This window comes from Arvicanthis niloticus, chromosome 26 (assembly GCF_011762505.2).
Source record: "Arvicanthis niloticus isolate mArvNil1 chromosome 26, mArvNil1.pat.X, whole genome shotgun sequence".
NCBI lineage: Eukaryota > Metazoa > Chordata > Mammalia > Rodentia > Muridae > Arvicanthis > Arvicanthis niloticus.
In genome coordinates this window covers 27,726,426-27,743,984 of record NC_133434.1, presented here as the reverse complement: position 1 = coordinate 27,743,984, position 17,559 = coordinate 27,726,426, and the positions used below count along the sequence as shown (strand labels likewise).

The following is a 17,559-nucleotide window of genomic DNA, read 5'->3' as shown; positions in this document are numbered from 1 at the left end:
ACGACAAGGCTCAATTTGGAGCTGATTTAAGGATGTGGGTAGTAAGATATGACCTAAGAAGTCTCTATTAAGGTCTGAAATAGAGATATAAGTGAATCTATGTATGGATGGCAAATAATGCCCAGATCTGGAAGTAATAAGTGAGCCTTTGTCTCCAGGCTACTCCCTGCACCGTGACACTCCATCTTACCTGGCGGTCCATCTCATGAAGGCGGTACTCAATGGCCCGCTCCACGTACTCCTTCCTATTGGAAAACGTGAGTGGGATACTATTCCCTCCAGGGATTATGGGAACCATTTTTCCATCGGCACTCTGGCCAACAAAAGAATCAAGAGGAATCATCTAAGAAAAGAAAAATAAATTTTATTACATGGTGAACAGAATTACAAAAGGCATGCCTCATACACAAAACAGTAACGAAGTCAAGGCTTTAGTTCTACAAACAAGGCAGGCCAGGCATGACTGACTGCTCAAGACCACGCTGACCCATGTGCTACAGGTAAAAAGAGGAACATCTTTGTCCCAAGCCAGGTCTGCTGTGTTCTGGCTACTTAGGCCTCCCTCTCCACTTGGTGTCTCTGGTTGTCCACTCTGATGGGCAGAAAAGTTGTTAAGAGTACAAGAAGCAGAAGTTGGGGGCTGGAGCCAGTTCTACATATCAGCAGCTCCCTGGACCACTAAGACTGAGCTACCAGGGCAGCTTGGTCCAGACATGCCATGGTCAGGCTGACACTAAGACTGAGCTACCAGGGCAGCTTGGTCCAGACATGCCATGGTCAGGCTGACAGAGAGAGGTAGACAACATCTGACTCTACACAGAAAGCTCCTGATGGGACAACAGAGGAAGTCAGCAGTTACAGCAGCCCAGATGTGCCAGGGTTTACCTCATGGAAGCTCTCTTCAGTAATGCCGCTGTCTTCAATGTGAAGGATGCTGTTAAGGGTCTGCACATAAAGCAGATCCACTTCCTCCAGGTCCTCCAGGGTAAGTGGGACACAGCACAGCTGTTTCCACACCAGAGGGGCCAGGTGAAGGTCCAGAGGCTTCTTTGTACGAATGGCAACCCCCATTAAAATTCCTAAGAACTTAAACTGCATTAAATGTTCATCAAGGCAGGCAGAGGGATTAAAAAGGAACCTGTGAAAGAAAAGTAAATCTTTCAGCTAAAGATTCCTCCCATTAGAAACAATTCTCACAACTAGAGCAATAGACTAGACCTGTGCCGTTAAATCCAGCAGTCATTAAGAACATGCAACTATTTAAGTCTGAACACCCCGCTCGCTGCCCCTCATTTTTGGCTTTATGGGCTGAGACTGTAAGCATGAACTGTCAGACCAAGCTCAAGTTCAGCTCATTAATTACTCTAACCACATTTGAGTGTTCACCAAGCTACACATGACTATTGTTTTGGACAGCATAGGGACAACATTCTAAATCAACCTGCGCCCCTCCCCCCCAGATGTATGTGTTTATATATGTAAGACAGAGGTCGAGAGCATGTGCAGAGGGGTGAGCATGTGTTTGTGTGTGTGAGAGAGAAGTCATGCATGTGTGTGTGTGTGTGCTTGTGTATGTGGTAGGTTTATGAATATGTAAAAGGCCAGAGGAGGACAGTGAGTATCTCTCTGCTGCTCTCCACCTTATGTTTTTGAGACAAGTCTCATGATGAGTGCTGGCTGAGCTGAAACTATGTAAACAAACCTGACTTCAGACCCAGATATCAGTCTGCCTCTGCCTCTTCCAGAGTACTACGATGAAAGGGTGTGCCACAATACTTGTCTTCTACCATACTTTTTGAGACTAAACCTCTCATTAAATGTGAGGTGCACCTGGTTTTGGCTAGGCTAGCCAGCCAGTGAGCTCTCAGAATCTGCCTGTCTCCGTTCTAGGCACAAACAGCTTTACCCAGGTTTTAGGTAGTGGGGATTGGAACTCAGGTCCTCTTGTTTTCAAGTGCTCTGACTTACTGAATCATCTCCATGGCTCATCTTTTGTTTCTGTTTTATAAGATAGAGCCTTCCTACAAAGCTCAGCTAAAATCAGATTCATGATCCTCTTATCTCTGCTTCTCAGATGCTGGGGTTATAGGCATGCACCCCCACACCAGCTATACTTAAAAAGACAGTAAGATCAAGTCAATGGCTGACTAGCCGCCTGCTCAAGAATGCCCCACATCCTGCAATCAGCTCACTCCTAACTTCTAAGTCTTTAAAGCAACATGAAAAACATTTAAACTGCAAATTCAAGGACAGAGGATGGTGAACAACTAGTTTCATGACAAGGCATTCAGCACAGCACCTTAAATAATCACGGACAAAAAGGCTCCAACGCCTGGAGAAACATTAGGCAGCCACGGCTCATAAGCGACTCTGAGTTTCCTCTTCCCTCTGGATTATCTATCATCAATCTGTCCCTCAGTACTGAGTGAGGACAGCAATGGCTGTCCTTCACCATGATAGGGGCTGACAAGTGTGTTGCCTTGGGGTAGTAAGGACTCAGTGGAGAGCATGTATGAAGCACTGAGACAGGAAGCACTGAGTAGCTGGCTGTTGTTATTGGGACATTTGAGAAGCATGCCTGTCTTACCTGTCCCTATTGTAACCGACCTCTGCAGTAGCATTCGGAGAGGGTATAAGGAGATCAACTATACCAGTCTCAAGTTCCTGCAGAAAAAGTGTTTTGTTGAGAGATGACAGTCAAACACATCAAGAGAACAAACAAACTACATTAAAAATAATACTGGAAAGGGGATATCTTGAAGAATTTATAATGCTATACTTGAGTAACTTCTAAATTTAGTTATTTTTGTGATTTCAAGTTAAAGACAACTATGAAGTCCTCCATGTGAGAAACCTGAAAAATGAAGAGGCAGCATGCGAGGACACAAACAAGCAGCTGGGGAGCTGTGTGCAAGCAAGCTGTCTCAGCAGTGACAGCCAACTGTCACTCAAGCCACAGGGCTTATCAGACAAAGGAGAAGGAACAAAATTAATCTCCAAGCATCTGCTACTATGGCTTCTAAAATCAAAAATGGTCCAAACTCTTTTTTTTAAAAAATAGTTTTAATTTCAAAAAATTTATTTACTTGTATGGGTATTCTATCTGCATTTTGTCTGTGCACTGCATATGAGCAGAATCCTCGAAAACCAGATATGGGCATTGACTCCTCTGAGCTGAGAGTGGGTGCTAATAATCTAAGCTGGGTACTCTGGGAGAGCCACCAAGTGCTTCTAATGACTGCAGTATCTCTCCAGCCCAGTTTATACTCTTTAACACTCATTTTTCTATTCTTCTAGAGTCTGGTGGATCCACGGTGCTCTAGAGCACACAGTGGTCCTGCATCTGCCTCCTCCATGAGTGTGTCCATGTGTCATCACTGTTTCTTCTAGTGCAGCATAATTAACAGTCATGATGTGCTAAGGTTTATCTCCACAAAACATTTCCCAAACTCACTACAGTTCACTCCGTAGTACTAGCAGCATAACTGCAAGACTCAGAGATGGCCCATGCTATACTGACAAGCACTGGCAACAGTCAAAAACACCATTCACAGAGCTAGCTCAGCAGGGACACCGTACACAGGTACCTGGCACATTTCTGTGATCGTGTCATCAAACACTCCTCCAGCGTCATCAGCTCCTTCTCCGACTAGCTTAACCTTCCACGCTCGGGAGGGCAGACGGAGGTCTGACGCGTTGAGCTTTACCACTTGCCTTGCTATCTGAACAAAGATGGGTTTACACTTCCGTCCTCTAAAAAAAAAAAAAAAAAGAAAGAAAGAAAGAAAAAAGGAAAACCACCACCACCAATAAAAAACATCAGGAGTAATCTAACGTGACTCTTTACCTCCATAGATCACCACAAAGATCCTTGGTGGCATTTTCCTATCAGTGAACAGACATGGGGACTAGTATCTAGAGTGCTGTCACTATCATTTATAAGGGTACACAGATGCCAAGGCACACAGACAGGAGTTAGCAGTAATATTCTAAACAAGCCTAGGTAGTTAGTGAAACACATATGACCTACCTGGTTGATATTCTCTTTACAGTAATCTGAGGCCCGTAATTTTTGCCTTGAACCATGGTTTTCCCTATGGAGCGTACCATGGGAAGTGTGTAGACTCTTGGAGCTAACAGAGGCCGAAGTTGTCCCTGTACAATGCCCCATGTTCCAGCATTGTAGTGAGATGTGCTGTTCTGTAGACAACATAAGGAGATCAAAGATGGCATAATACAAGACTTAAAAGAAATAGTACTTTTTTTCTGAAAAAAAAAAAAAAAAAAGCATAGACCTGAATATTAATTGCAAACAGTTAACTTAAAAAAAATACCAATAGAATGTGGCTACCATTTTTTTAAGTCTTAGAAAATACAGAAAAAGGAGAAATACAGACATGGTGTCCAATCAACCATAATCCATCCACAGAGATAATCCCACTGATAGCATGCACTGCTTTTCAGTTTGGGTGCACACAAATCCTCAACACTGTTCGGAAATGTACTATTTCAATACTGCTCACATGGCTCTGTACCCAACATCTCTCAATCACTGACAACTGGATGGTTGATGGCAGTCTAGCAGAGCAGAGCATTCTCTGCCCGTCTGACTGACACCTGCTACTAAAGAGACGTCAATCTATTCCTTTCTCTCATAAGTGCTGATCCAAAGGTTCTGCCCGAGAGTTTTACAAACGGGTACACATTTTGGCAGAAATGCTTACTTATTAAATAACCACTTTCTTCTTAAATGTGGAACTACTCTATAAAGACAGACAAAACAGCCAAATTTACTTTATTGCCTTGACTTTCCTTTACTAAATTGAATGCTCCTTTGTGGGGGGAAAGAAGTCTCGTAAACGTCTCAGCTGACTTGATTCTTTAGCATCCTGCTCTATGATCCTATTAGTGCTGTGTACTTAGATTTCCCCGCTTCGTTTTCTCCAGGACTAGGGATGGGACCCAGGTGCCTTGTGTAGGCTAGGAAAATTCCTCTCATCTGGCTACACACCATCCACTTAACATCATGTATCAAACTGGACAGGAGCTATGACATGCTCAGCCACCCATGCTTCTTCCAGCTGTGAACAAATCAAAACACTTTCTGTTCACATGTTCCCAAATCAGCAATACAATGCAATTACCACCGGTGACCTTTCCATAACACAGAGCATAACACATTAGCCATGAGAGAGGCTTTAAAGGCAGAAAGGCTCTGGGACCTGGCAAGTACATCATGGGTACCACTTCCCAGTCTAGCACTTTACCTGGTTGTTGGGGCTGAGATTGAGCAGTCTCCACGACGAGTACATGAGGTCAGAGAAGTGGTAAAGCAGTCGGAGCCTGGCTCGCACAGTGTGAATGCTCACCTCTCTCAGCGCCCCATACTGTGGGGGTACTGCGTCAGGCAGGCCCAACTGGAGAGGCACTGACACACCTGCCCAAAGCACAGAAGCACTTGTCAGGGAAAATGCAATGCTTCAACTATAACAGTGAACACAAGATAATCACTCAATGGACACCCAATCTAACCACTTATATTTTATACTTAATATTTTGCTATATATACTGTTCTACATAGATGTCTATTCCTCTGCCCGTTAATTCATCTTATCTTTTTGGATGCTTTAGTACTTGTGATGGTGTGATGAGAATGACCCCCTAAGGCTCACAGATTTGAATATTTGGTCACCAGGGACAGGCACTATTTGAAACGATTAGTAGGTATGGTCTTGTTGGAGAAAATGGGTCACTGGGGGGTTGTCTTTGAGGCTTCACAAAGCCGATTCCAAGCCCAGAGTCTTCTCTCTTCCTGCTGCCTGCAGATACAGATGTAGAACTCTCCCTCCAATACCATGTCTGCCTGTGTGCTACCATGATAACGAACTAAACCTCTAAAACTCTAAGTAAGCCACAATTAAATGTTCTCTTTTATAAAACATGCCATGGTCATGGTAACTCTTCATATCAATAAAACACTGACTAGTTTTTATAGAGAATACTAGTCTTTAAAACTTAAAAGAACAAATATCATAACCCTAACAATGGTACTGTAGGCCTGTAATTCCTGCAGGAGTTCAAGACCATCCTTGACGACATGCTAAGACCAGCCTGGATTACATGAGACCATCCCAAAAAATCCAAAACAATCACACACAAAATTAAAACAAAACAAAAAAGCCCCCCAAAACAAAAACACAGGAAACCTGGTCTTTTCTCCTTTAATTATTTCTGTTTGAATAAAGAAACAAAAACAGTTGGGGCAGGGGGCAAATTCTTCCTTTCCTATTCAATAACTGTCAATATCATATTAATGCATGATGCAAATGAGACCAGGTATTCATCTCCTTTCTGACAGTCCTTAAAAAAAATTATCTCTGAGGAGTCTTCCCCAAGGATTTGCTGTGAAGTAAGAGGTAAAAAAATGGAAGGGACCTCTAAGCACTCAGTCACATATGGCTTCAGAAATTCTAGGACCTTAGACACCGCAGGCTAGCAAGTAGAAGATGAAGGGTTGGACAAGCAGTAACACAAACATGAGAATTACAATTAAGGAAATGGCTACAGTTGAGGGAAAGGAAAGAGAGAGCCAATCAGAGGGCCTTGTTAAAGGACACAATTATGCATATGTTTTTGTGTATGCATGTATGTGTAAGAGGTCATTCCTCAGGATAACCATCTACCTTGTTTTTGGATACTGGGTCTTCTTCCATTGGCTTGGAGCTTGTTGATCAGCCAGGCTGGCTAGCCAGTGAGTCTCAGGGTTTGACTGTCTCTACCTCCTCAGAACGGGAATTACAAATTTATGCTGACCCTCTAGGCTTCTTTGTGGATGTTTGGACTCAAATACTGTCCTTATGCTTGTGTGGCAAGTATTTTGCTGATTAAGCTCTTTTGTTAGCCCTGCCTTATATTTTCAAGTCTTTTTTTTTTTTTAAATGACTATAATGATTTTGTAATATTAAAAAAAAAATTTTAAACTAGAAGCAGCCATTATTCCTATTCTATGATGGAATAAAATGGCAGTAACTAGATTTGTACTGAGTCACTGAATAAACATTTTGTTTCAAATGGCTACTGGAGTGAGGAATACGACACCTCAGAGCTTTTATTTTATTTCATTAGTTTTTCAACATAGGGTTTTCCTATGTAGCAATGGCTGGAACTTGCTCTGTAGACGAGGCTGGCCTCGACTCTGCCTCCTGAGTGCTAGGATTAAAGACATGAGGCACCTCCACCCAGCCTGCCTCAGTGTCTTTGTAATAGTAAGCTTATAAGGCAATTGTCATTTTTTTGCTGGTGTTTTTTGAGACAGGGTTTACCTACCAGACCTAGCTGTCCTGGAGCTTTCTATGCGGAGGAGGCTGGGCTGGAATTCACACAGATCCCTTTGCCTTTGCCTCCCAAGTGCTGGGATTAAAGGTGGATCACCATGGTCAGTTTTATCTGTTACCTTTTTATCTATACAAGTATATTTATACTTACCTATATAAGTATATTTATACTTAGTAGATGCTCTAGTTTAATTAATTTTTATTTGTCTAAAAAACATACTGATTTCTATGGAGACTGGGGGGGGGGCATGAAGCTTGAATACACTGACGTCTGCAGAAGAAATGCCTGATATGAAATATTTATGATGCTTGTTGCACAAAGAATACTCCAGAAGTCTTGACAGTTTTAGACATGTTGGATGCAGTCAGAACTGCAAGCAGAGTGCATTGCTGACAGTGAAGAGCAGCTGCAAGAGTACAAGCAGTCTGTCCCTCACCTGGTGCTCTTGGTGGGACAGGTGGGGCTGTCCAAGCAGCACTGTGGCACCGGCCAGCTGAAATCTGACGGATGTTCTTCCCTTGCAGAACTGTTACCAGGGTTGGTTCTCGGACATGGTTGGTGTGGCCTAGGCCAAGCTAAGAATCAAAAAGCAAACACACAGAGGTTGAAGAGGCAGAAGGCAAGCCAATAAAATCTATTAACATCTGTATCATGCACCAACATCAATAATGAATAAATTTGGGCTGGAGAGATGGCTCAGCAGTTAAGAGCACTGACTGCTCTTCCAGAGGTCCTGAGTTCAATCCCCAGCAACTACATGGTGGTTCACAACAGGATCTGATGCCCTCTTCTGGTGTGTCTGAAGAGACAATGTTACTCACATATATAAAATAAATCTTAAAACAAATAATGAATAAATTCTGATTTCTCTATTATAGTAGTCCTCATAAGTTTAGACTGTCTCTTGAAAGCATGGGGCAACAGGACCAGTCAACTTACAGATTAGTCTTAACAACTGATCGCATTCTTGGATTCTTGGAAGGGGTATCTTGGAAAGGGTAGGAGTTCTTGTTAAGTGAAAAAAGAAGGCTCTCCAGAGCTCTTACTTAAAATACATTGGTTTCTGGATAACAATACACAGACATAAAATATACATAGACTCCAATTCGCTGTTCTTAGCAGCAGCAGCAACTAAGTGTTCAACATCAAGGAAGATCTTGTCAAAACCTAACCAGGGAATTCCCCAAAGCTTCTTCACCATTAATTTTCCTCTCATCAAGATTACTGCAACCACAGCTTTCTGGTCTGCTAATGCAGTTATGAGGAGAATGTAAGTGCTCACTAAGACTACTGTGAGTAACAGATCTTGCACAGCAGGGTCTCTGATTCTATGGGCAATCAGATCTGAGATTATGGGAAGAGGCAAGGATGGCTCTGCTTGTGGGCTGAAAACCACTGCAGAAGCATCAATCTAGACATCTCCTACCAAATCTCTGTTCCATACACAGACAGAAGTACACAGACCTGAAGTCTTTTCACATTCTCTTCACTTTCATTCCTGCCCTTACATCTGTGACTACAGGGGATGACAAGATTTCTTACACAAGCAAAGGATTCTCTGGACACTAATATTATAAAATACAAAGACATTCTTAAAAATATACAACATAGTCAGATTTCAAGAGTATCCAAGAGCAGCAAATATGACATTTACCTGCCCTTCCGAATTGCTACCCCAGGCATAAACATCTCCAGTTGATGCCAAAGCAAGTGTATGTTCAGCTCCAACTGCCACATCTTCAATGACCACTCCAGCCAGGACAGGGATTTGTTGGGGTCGATTGTGATTACGAGCTCGACCCTCAGGCAAGCCTATCAATCGGTCTGAAAGATAGCAAGAGGAAGTGTTATGGATGGCACCCTGAAGTTTGTGTTTTGTAACAGGCCATTAACTTTTTGCATTAGAATGACGATCATGTACATAATATGGTGCAAAACCTGCTATCCAGCAAAATACACTAGATTTTAAGTAACAAGTCTGAGGCTATTCCTGTATGAAATGTTAGTCTTTTTATTTATAAAGAAAATTGAAACTAAAGTAAATAAGTCAAGCCAAGAGGCTTTTCAATACTCTCATATTAAAAGGACTGACACATGTTCAACAAGGCCTTCAAGTTTCTTGTGTTCTTAGAAAGAATGCCATTCAACCTGTTTTAGCCTCAAATCTCTACCCCACCTCTCTCTTTACCCCTGTTGCTTAATAACCTCCAGGCCCATTAGGCATGGCATCTGCCATCTGACTTCCACTTGTACAGCTGCCCTAAAACTTTTCAAAACCATGAGTTGATGCCTGCCTAGTTGCTGTGGTGGCCTCCCAGATTCTAAACCCTGGGAATGACACATAATCATATGATAATTTGGCCTGAGCTCCCCCAGTTCCCTGGAGACTCTTCACTATTCTTGCCAATATTCTATTCATTTTTTTCTGCCTAACATTCTCTAGAGTTCTACTCTCTTCTTCATTCTACATGTTCTCTGGGATTCTTAAATCAATGACCAAGTTCAACCCATTAGCACTATGTAATCAGTGACCTAACACAGATATGCACACCGAATCCCTCTGGAGTCCCAGATACAAATTCCCAATAGCCTGCTGGATATCTACATACATATATCTAGAACAGAAGTCCCTAAAGGGAGGCTTTGATGTGGACATAAACGGTCCCAAAGGTTTATGTGTTGAAGCTATGGACCCAACCTGGTAAGTACTACTAAGAGGATGCTAACTTCATCAATGGATTCTTCCACAGCTGAATGGTTACTAAGAGGTGGACCTGGTTGGAAGAAGTAGTAACTGGATTCTTCTTTTCTTATATTTATTTATTCATTTAAAAATATTATTTATTTTCATTTTATGTACATGTTTGAGTGCCTGCACGTATGCCTAGTGCCCATGAAGACTAGAGGAGGGTGCTGAATCCCCTGAACTCAGAGTTAGAGATGGTTGTGAACCACATAGGGTGTGTGCTTGGAACCAAAGCCAAGCACTCTATAAAAGTACCAAGTGCTATTAACCACTGAGTCATCTTTCCAGCCCTTTATTTGCTGCTGCCTCTTCTCTTCCTTCTCCTCCTCTTGTGTGCACACATACAAGCTATACTATGTAAAGGTTAGAATTTTTTCCTCTTTCCACATATGAATTCTGCAATGGAACTCAGGTCTCATGCTTGGCAGCAAGTGTCTTTATACATGGAGCCATCTTGCCAGCCTGAAGATGTGTGTTTGAAGGATGTATCTTGTCTCCAACCCTTTCCCCTTTCTCTACCTCGTATCTACCATGAGGTGACTAGCTTTGTTCAGCCATTTTCTTCTCCCAAAGAGTCTGTTTCTTCATGAACCTAGGAGCAATGGAATCATAAAACTACACACTGACCCTTCTGCATCCATGAAACAGAATAACCTTTCTTCCATTATGTCAGGCTCTTTGTCATATGAAGAAAAAGCAAACTCACACAATAACTACAGCAAGTTCCTTCCCTCCTGAGTGAGCTCATTCATTACTCAGAGGACTCAGTGCTCTCCCGAGACAGAAACTTTAGTCATAGTTTACTTCCTCTCTCATGCCACCCTCACACATCTCGCAGTCTCTACAGCCTGACTGCAGCAGAAAGGAGGAGGTAGAGCTCTCTGCAGCAATTCTTTCAGCAAGAGTGAAGGCTCTCTTCACTTGAGATTTAATGGAGGGCAGTTTGTCCTTGAAAACAAACTCATCAAATAAAAGCAGAGTAGCAGCAATGATTAAGGGTAATGTGGTAGACACCACTCAGAACTCTCTAGGAACCAAGAAGGCAAACATTTTTTTATAATATACATGTATAGAAAGTAATGTAGGCTAGAAGATACCTTACCTTGACCAAAAGTATACACATGACCATCTTTAGTCAAAGCCACAGAAAACTGAGTTCCACAAGCAACCTTTTTAATTCCAATTCCACAGAGGACATCAACTTTCTGTGAAATAAAAGCATAAAGTATATGTTTGGAAGAAACAAAACAAATAAAGAAGCGAAAATCTCTTAAACTTTACAACTGGCATTTATAAAATTGAAATCTGCCTTCAATAAAAAGGCCAATTGTTACTGACTTGTTTTACCCAAATTGTATTCCTAGATATTATTTTCTCCTACTGTTCTGGGCGGTAACTGAGTATGTGTGGGAGAGAATGCAGAGGCTCAAGAAGTCTTTACAAGTTCTCAGGAACTTGTAAAGTGGAAGCACTTCACTGAGCAACAGAAACCAAAGAAAACCATGACCTTTTTAAACAACACTGCAAGATCCTGTGAGACCACAAGCAGCTTCCTGTCAGTTTGCTTTCTTTTAGCTTTCCCACGTGGTAACAGCTGCCGTCTACATTCCCACAGATGAAGTTGTCTGCTTTTCTGTACCCCTACTGAATATTCATCAAGGCAACTATTAACATGTCACAGACTATATATAATAGCAAACTGAAGTTGAAAACAAAGTTATAGATCATGTCATGCTATGTACGTATGTAAGGAAAGCCCATGGAGCAAAGCTGCACAGGAGGTCTGCGGAACCAAGAGACCTAAAATGTGAACAACAGTTCCTAATTTTATAAGCACTCATTTTTTTCTATATATTCTTGAAAGACGCACAATCCAATGGTGGCATGCTGAAACAGTAGCTGCAGGCAGAGTTGTAAATATTTGCCCATGGATCCTTCCACGAGGAACCCAGGAGGTGCCTCTTCCTTGACATGGGACATAGTCGTACAGTACTTAGCTCATCTGCAGAGACAGAAGCTTATCCTTGTGGAATGTTTACAACCATTTAACCTTAGTAATGGTTCTTTAAAAGTCAAGATCTAGAATGTTGGATATTTGAAAATAAGCAACTGAAGGCTTAACCTTAAACCTTCTTTATGAATTATAAAAATGTGCAAGCTAAAGCACTTCCAATGTAAAAGAGGTACTGAGAGAAGCAAAACCTCATTTCTGTTACATACAAACTGAGATTCAAGGCAGTAACTACCTGAGGAGAAGATTTTGCAGTGGAATTTCCTAAGCCCAGTTTACCATAGTCTCCATCTCCAAATGCCCACACCATGGAGCCATCTGCTGACACTGCCAAGGTGTGGTTCAGCCCACAGGCCACCTGTAGAAACAACGAAGTACTCAGTGAACAGATCATCTGACCTGAACACAAACTCTGTTTCCAGAACTTGTCTCTCTTCTTAACTGTATAAATTTCATGTGTTGTTTCCCAAGATTCTTACTGGTTTTGGTAACTGCTCCTAAAGTTAACCCAAACACATCAACTAGGATTCCCAAGATCCCTAAATAATTCTTTTCTTCAAAGTAAAATCCTTCAAGCATCTGTAGCTAACTAAGAACATAAAAGTAGAAAAGGCGGGAAAGAAGTACATCTACCTCAGAAATACTCATCTATTACAGAGGCTGCCTTAGCGGTAACAGGGAAAATCAAGAGATCTTACCAATTATTGAGAAACACACTCAGTGTCTTTATGCAGATGAAAAAATCCAGCTGTCCAACTCACCACTGCCACACAGGAGCAACAACAGAGCTGTGCTGTGTAAAGGCAGTCTTGTGTGGCGGCTGCTGCTTGGTTGCTTGCTTATTTGAGATTCAGTGCTGATGAATAATCTAGGCTAAACTTAAACTCTCCATCTGCCTACTTAGGCCTTTCAGATGCTAGGATTTCAGGTGTGTGCCAACACATCCAGCTTTGAAAAAGACTTTATATAGCAAGTTATTGGTAACATTTTATGGATGGCTTTTTTTTTTTTTTTTTTTTAAACAGTCACCTCCAAAACTTAGGGGCCAAAACTGTGGATTTTTCACATTGGGAAAAAGTCATGAAATTATAAAGTATGTTAAACAAAAGGTACAGAGGTTAAATACAACTAGCAATTCTGCTCTTTTTGACTGACAGAAGAATATCTAAGTGGAAACAGAAAAGGTAAGAAATTACTATCAACTAAAGCATTGTATTGACTTATGCCATGCCTGTCCAATCTGATATCCCTCCAGTGCAGTCACTCTCTCTGGAAGTTTTTTGTTAGAGGTGTTTCCAAGACCCAGACGACCATAGTCACCATTCCCAAAGGTAAAGAGTTTGCCATCTGATGTTACCACTGCTGAATGCTTGAAGCCACAAGACATCTAGGACAGAGTCAAGGAGAAAAAAGTTTGTAAGAAGATCGACTAGGAAAGAAGCCATTCACTTTTGATAATGAACATAGCGATATAATTGGCTGACAAGTGAAGCGCAGGTCGTCTACCTGCTCACACAGCCCTCCTGATCTGCCTCACAGGTTCAGAAAAATCAAGCAGACACTGGAATAACTGTCATCTCTCTTTTGGCTGTGTACACTGGCGTAGACTGAAGGAAACAAACGAGTGGAAATTTATAGTAAACTCTGGGGTGCTATGTAATTTTGTAATATTATCTTAGATCACCAGCAGATCTAACAGACATGTGCATCCATTTACAACAAGAAGGAAAAGGTTAAATGAAAACTTCCCTACTACCTACCAAGGACTGCAAGGTAGGACCTGATCACGTGGAGGTTTTTCCAAGAGTATGCAGCACCATATCCTGGACCAAGGCTGCTGCTGGCTTGGAAAAGTTAAGTCCATTCTAATATTAAAATCTATTTAATTTCTGAAAAGCTCAGTAATGAGCCTACATAACCAAAAATAGTGGATCTCTTATTCCGCCCATGGAATGTGTTTTTATACTATTCCTGCTAGCTGAACTTCAGAATGCTATTTAATAACACCGTACTTAGGTTCAAAGGCAACCTTATGGATGCTATACCTGTACTACTTCTTCTCCTTGTAAGGCCTCAATCTGCCTTGGTCGCCGCTGTCTGTCGCTGTTTCCATGGCCAAGTTTGCCATAGTCCCCATCTCCCCAGCTAAAGACTTCACCACTTTCTGTCAGGGCCATTGAGTGCCCATCTGAGCCACAGGAAGTCACCAGCTGGGTCACCACAAAACCTAGAAGACAGCAGAAACACAAGAGGTCTCAAATGGTAAACTGTCACTCTTGCAGCTGCTAGAGAATGCCTTAAGATTTGAAAAACATCAAAATGGTACTGTAGAATAACAAACTTTTTAAAATTTTATATCAAATTTATAGACATAACCTTGCATATCTGGGAGCAATCACGCAAAATGATGAAGACAAGGGAGGACATGAACAGCCACTACAGCCACTAAAGCTGGTATTCTAGCCACTCCTATCAATGCTTAATCAGGATTCTTTCATTTTTCTTTCCACTTAGATCCAATGGCAGACATTCCCATTTTCTACAGCTACAGAGACAAAGTGGGAAGTGTTGTAGTGCTTGTGCAAGGTTCCAGAGCCAGGGGCTAGAGAGAACAGGTGGGAACCCTGCCTGTGTTCCCACCTGCACTGCAGCACGCTCTGACCCAGTTCTGCAAGAATCTCCTATGAACTTACTGGTAAGCCTTAGTAGAAGTATTTACATTCTATGTTCTCCATGAACAAGTGTGCTCACCTTACAGCCTGTAGGCCAAATACATCTGAAGGTAGCTATGGGTGTGGCCTAACACATTTGCAGATGATATCATGTCACAATGTTCAAAGGTTGAATATCCCTTATTGCAAGCTTTGGGATCCAAGAGACCCCATAGCAGTTTTTATTGCTTCTTTCTAGAGTGACATAGAACTCTGCCAGATGCTCTTTAAACTCTTTAGCACAGCTGGAAATTTTCATGTGAATTATTTGTTATGTAAGTGAAACACACACTTATACACACACACAACTACCTGATTACAATTTAACAATCTAAAAAAATCTGTTTGTAATTTAAAAACCTTTGGTTTTCCTTCAATCTCAAATATATATATGCTGCCAGATTCTAGCACTCCTACTTGTGAAATAGCTTAAAATGTGGAAATCAAGGCTATATACATTACCTAACTAGAACCCACACAAAAGCAAACTCCATGGGCTCACTAGTGGGGAACGGTCCAGTGGATGCACACATTTCTACAGTCAGGTCACAGTTTCTAACCTGTCTAAATCCAGGGCAGCCTCACCTTGTAGGGCTGAAATAACAGTCAGCACATGAAGGTCATCTGAATTTCCTTGCCCCAATCTGCCATAACTTCCTTCCCCACAAGCCAACACTGTGCCATTGGCCTGGATGACAAAGGTGCAGTTCTGACCACATATAACCTAGGATAACACACAAAATTAAAAACATTATCCTTATTTCAGTCAGGCATAATCAAGATACACCGTGTACATGCATTACCACCCACTACCCTTACTGTTTATCTCTAACATACAGACATTTTAGGTGCTCCCATGCACTTGAAGATCTCTCTACCAGTTCTTTATTTCCTTTGTACAGCAGAAAAACTGGCCTACCTGTGGCTCCCCTGTAACCTTTGATTAATATACTTCTGATTACAATTAATATGAGTACCATCTGATGGAAATAATTCAGAACCATGAGATTTCAGCTAACTGAGCACAGTTAAACAACAACATAGATAAGAGAAGAAAGAGGAAAGGACATAGGAAACTACTAAAGGCTGGTGGAGAAAGGGGCAGAAATTGGAGGGGCACTCAGGGAAAAGCAGTGAACTCTGGGACAGCTTTAGGGAGAAGAGAGCACAAGGATGGCTTGGGAATACAGCACCATGACTATTAGGTGAAGGAAGGGGTATCAGTAAAGTGTGGCTAAAGATCCTAGGTAGATCATGGTTCCTCAAGAGCACAGAGATTACAATTAGCTCAGCTTCCATAAATATACACTGCACTGGCCTAATATATTGTGACATTAATAACTATACTTGGAAGCAAGAGAATTTTAGAAACTGCTTAATAAAATGTCTTAAGTACAATAAAACCTTGGGAAGGTTTTATTTGGAGGCCACATATAAAATGAAGTTCTTTAATGATTCACCACAACAGACTACAAAACTGACAAGATTCAACCTCAAATAAGTTACTGAGAGTAATTAGAATTCTCACATTTCTTCTCTGTTCTTCACTCTGCTAGTTACCTGTTGGGCTTGTGAGAACGAAGGCGCTGTAGCTGGTACCATTACATTTCTTCCAGCTTCGGCCAGCTGTCCATGCCTGCCAGCACCCCATAAGTAGACATCACATTTACCTCCCAGGTGCCAGTCCTAAAAAACCCATAGGCACCTAAAGTTAGGGTCGTCTAGTTGCTCAAACAAATACATACCGAGCACAAGCATGTGACAACCTCTACAGAAAACAGAAGGACACAGAAACACATGCATTTACAATCAAAAGACTGACTGAAACCTACCACACAGTAATCTTATCTTTACTGACCTCAGGTCTGGAAGTTGCCCAAGACATAATTTGTTCATCCATGCCATTGATCCACTTGCTGTTATCCTGTAAGATAGAGCACACAACAGAAACAATGATGCTTTGTCGGGACTTGTCTGCTCTGTTAGTGATGTTTCCTTTCTAAAGAACATGGTGACATTATGACAAGGCAAGAGGAGTTGCTCTTATTTTCTTTTTTTTTGTTTTAAAAAGACAGGGTCTTGCTATGTTTCTTCAAATTCTTGGGGTCAAAATTCTCTTGCTTTTTCCTTCTAGGAAGTTGGGGTTAGAGGCATGTGCCATCCCACCCAGCAAGTTCAGTATCATCATAATTTCAAAATTTGCTTTTTGCAGTCTAATATTTACTTTTACTATACACACTTTCATTATCACTGTAGCCTAAGTTCAAAGCTAACCATTCATATTTACTGAGTACCAAGGGGTGCAAGGCCATGTAGGAAATCTACTGCCTCCCTAGGTTCTTTGTCTTGTCATTGTTTTGGGCTTCAGTTTCCATATCTGTAAGATGATATTAGGCCCAAATGGGGTTCAAACAGAGTTGTTATGCTCTGTTCTGTTCTACATGATTGTACTCCTCTGTTCTATTATTTGTATATGGTGCTGGTTAGGGACCAAACTCAGGGCCCTGTACAAGTCAGGCAGGTGTGCTGAGTATAACATTCACAATACTATAAAAGACATTTCCTGATTAAAAATTATATATTCAGATGAATTTCTTTAATCTGTTTTATGTTGTATTTACATTTTTATGTTCAAATGTTTGCAAATATAAACCTTAACTAAAGTTAGGTCAGGTGCTGGCTTGTCTCCCCTATTTTGGCATTTTATGGTCATCACCATTTCTATAGCTAAACACGATCAAATACAGTAAAGAAGG

The 17,559-nt window shown here is 41.4% G+C and overlaps 1 protein-coding gene across 6 annotated transcripts in view; it reads right to left on the bottom strand.

Annotated features, from left to right (window-relative positions):
- The window catches only part of Herc1 (HECT and RLD domain containing E3 ubiquitin protein ligase family member 1), a 152,986-nt gene that overhangs the window by 6,142 nt on the left and 129,285 nt on the right, over window positions 1–17,559 (bottom strand). For all 6 annotated transcript variants that reach the window (XM_076925366.1, XM_076925371.1, XM_076925369.1 and 3 more), the window contains 15 exons: window positions 16,662–16,727; window positions 16,364–16,489; window positions 15,389–15,527; window positions 14,138–14,319; window positions 13,324–13,479; window positions 12,328–12,450; window positions 11,184–11,286; window positions 8,990–9,159; window positions 7,772–7,910; window positions 5,268–5,437; window positions 4,031–4,200; window positions 3,588–3,753; window positions 2,588–2,664; window positions 886–1,138; window positions 191–343 (listed from right to left, as the gene is read on the bottom strand). In XM_076925366.1, the coding sequence (XP_076781481.1) occupies window positions 191–343; window positions 886–1,138; window positions 2,588–2,664; window positions 3,588–3,753; window positions 4,031–4,200; window positions 5,268–5,437; window positions 7,772–7,910; window positions 8,990–9,159; window positions 11,184–11,286; window positions 12,328–12,450; window positions 13,324–13,479; window positions 14,138–14,319; window positions 15,389–15,527; window positions 16,364–16,489; window positions 16,662–16,727 (2,193 nt within the window). The remainder of the gene's footprint in view (window positions 1–190; window positions 344–885; window positions 1,139–2,587; window positions 2,665–3,587; window positions 3,754–4,030; window positions 4,201–5,267; window positions 5,438–7,771; window positions 7,911–8,989; window positions 9,160–11,183; window positions 11,287–12,327; window positions 12,451–13,323; window positions 13,480–14,137; window positions 14,320–15,388; window positions 15,528–16,363; window positions 16,490–16,661; window positions 16,728–17,559) is intronic.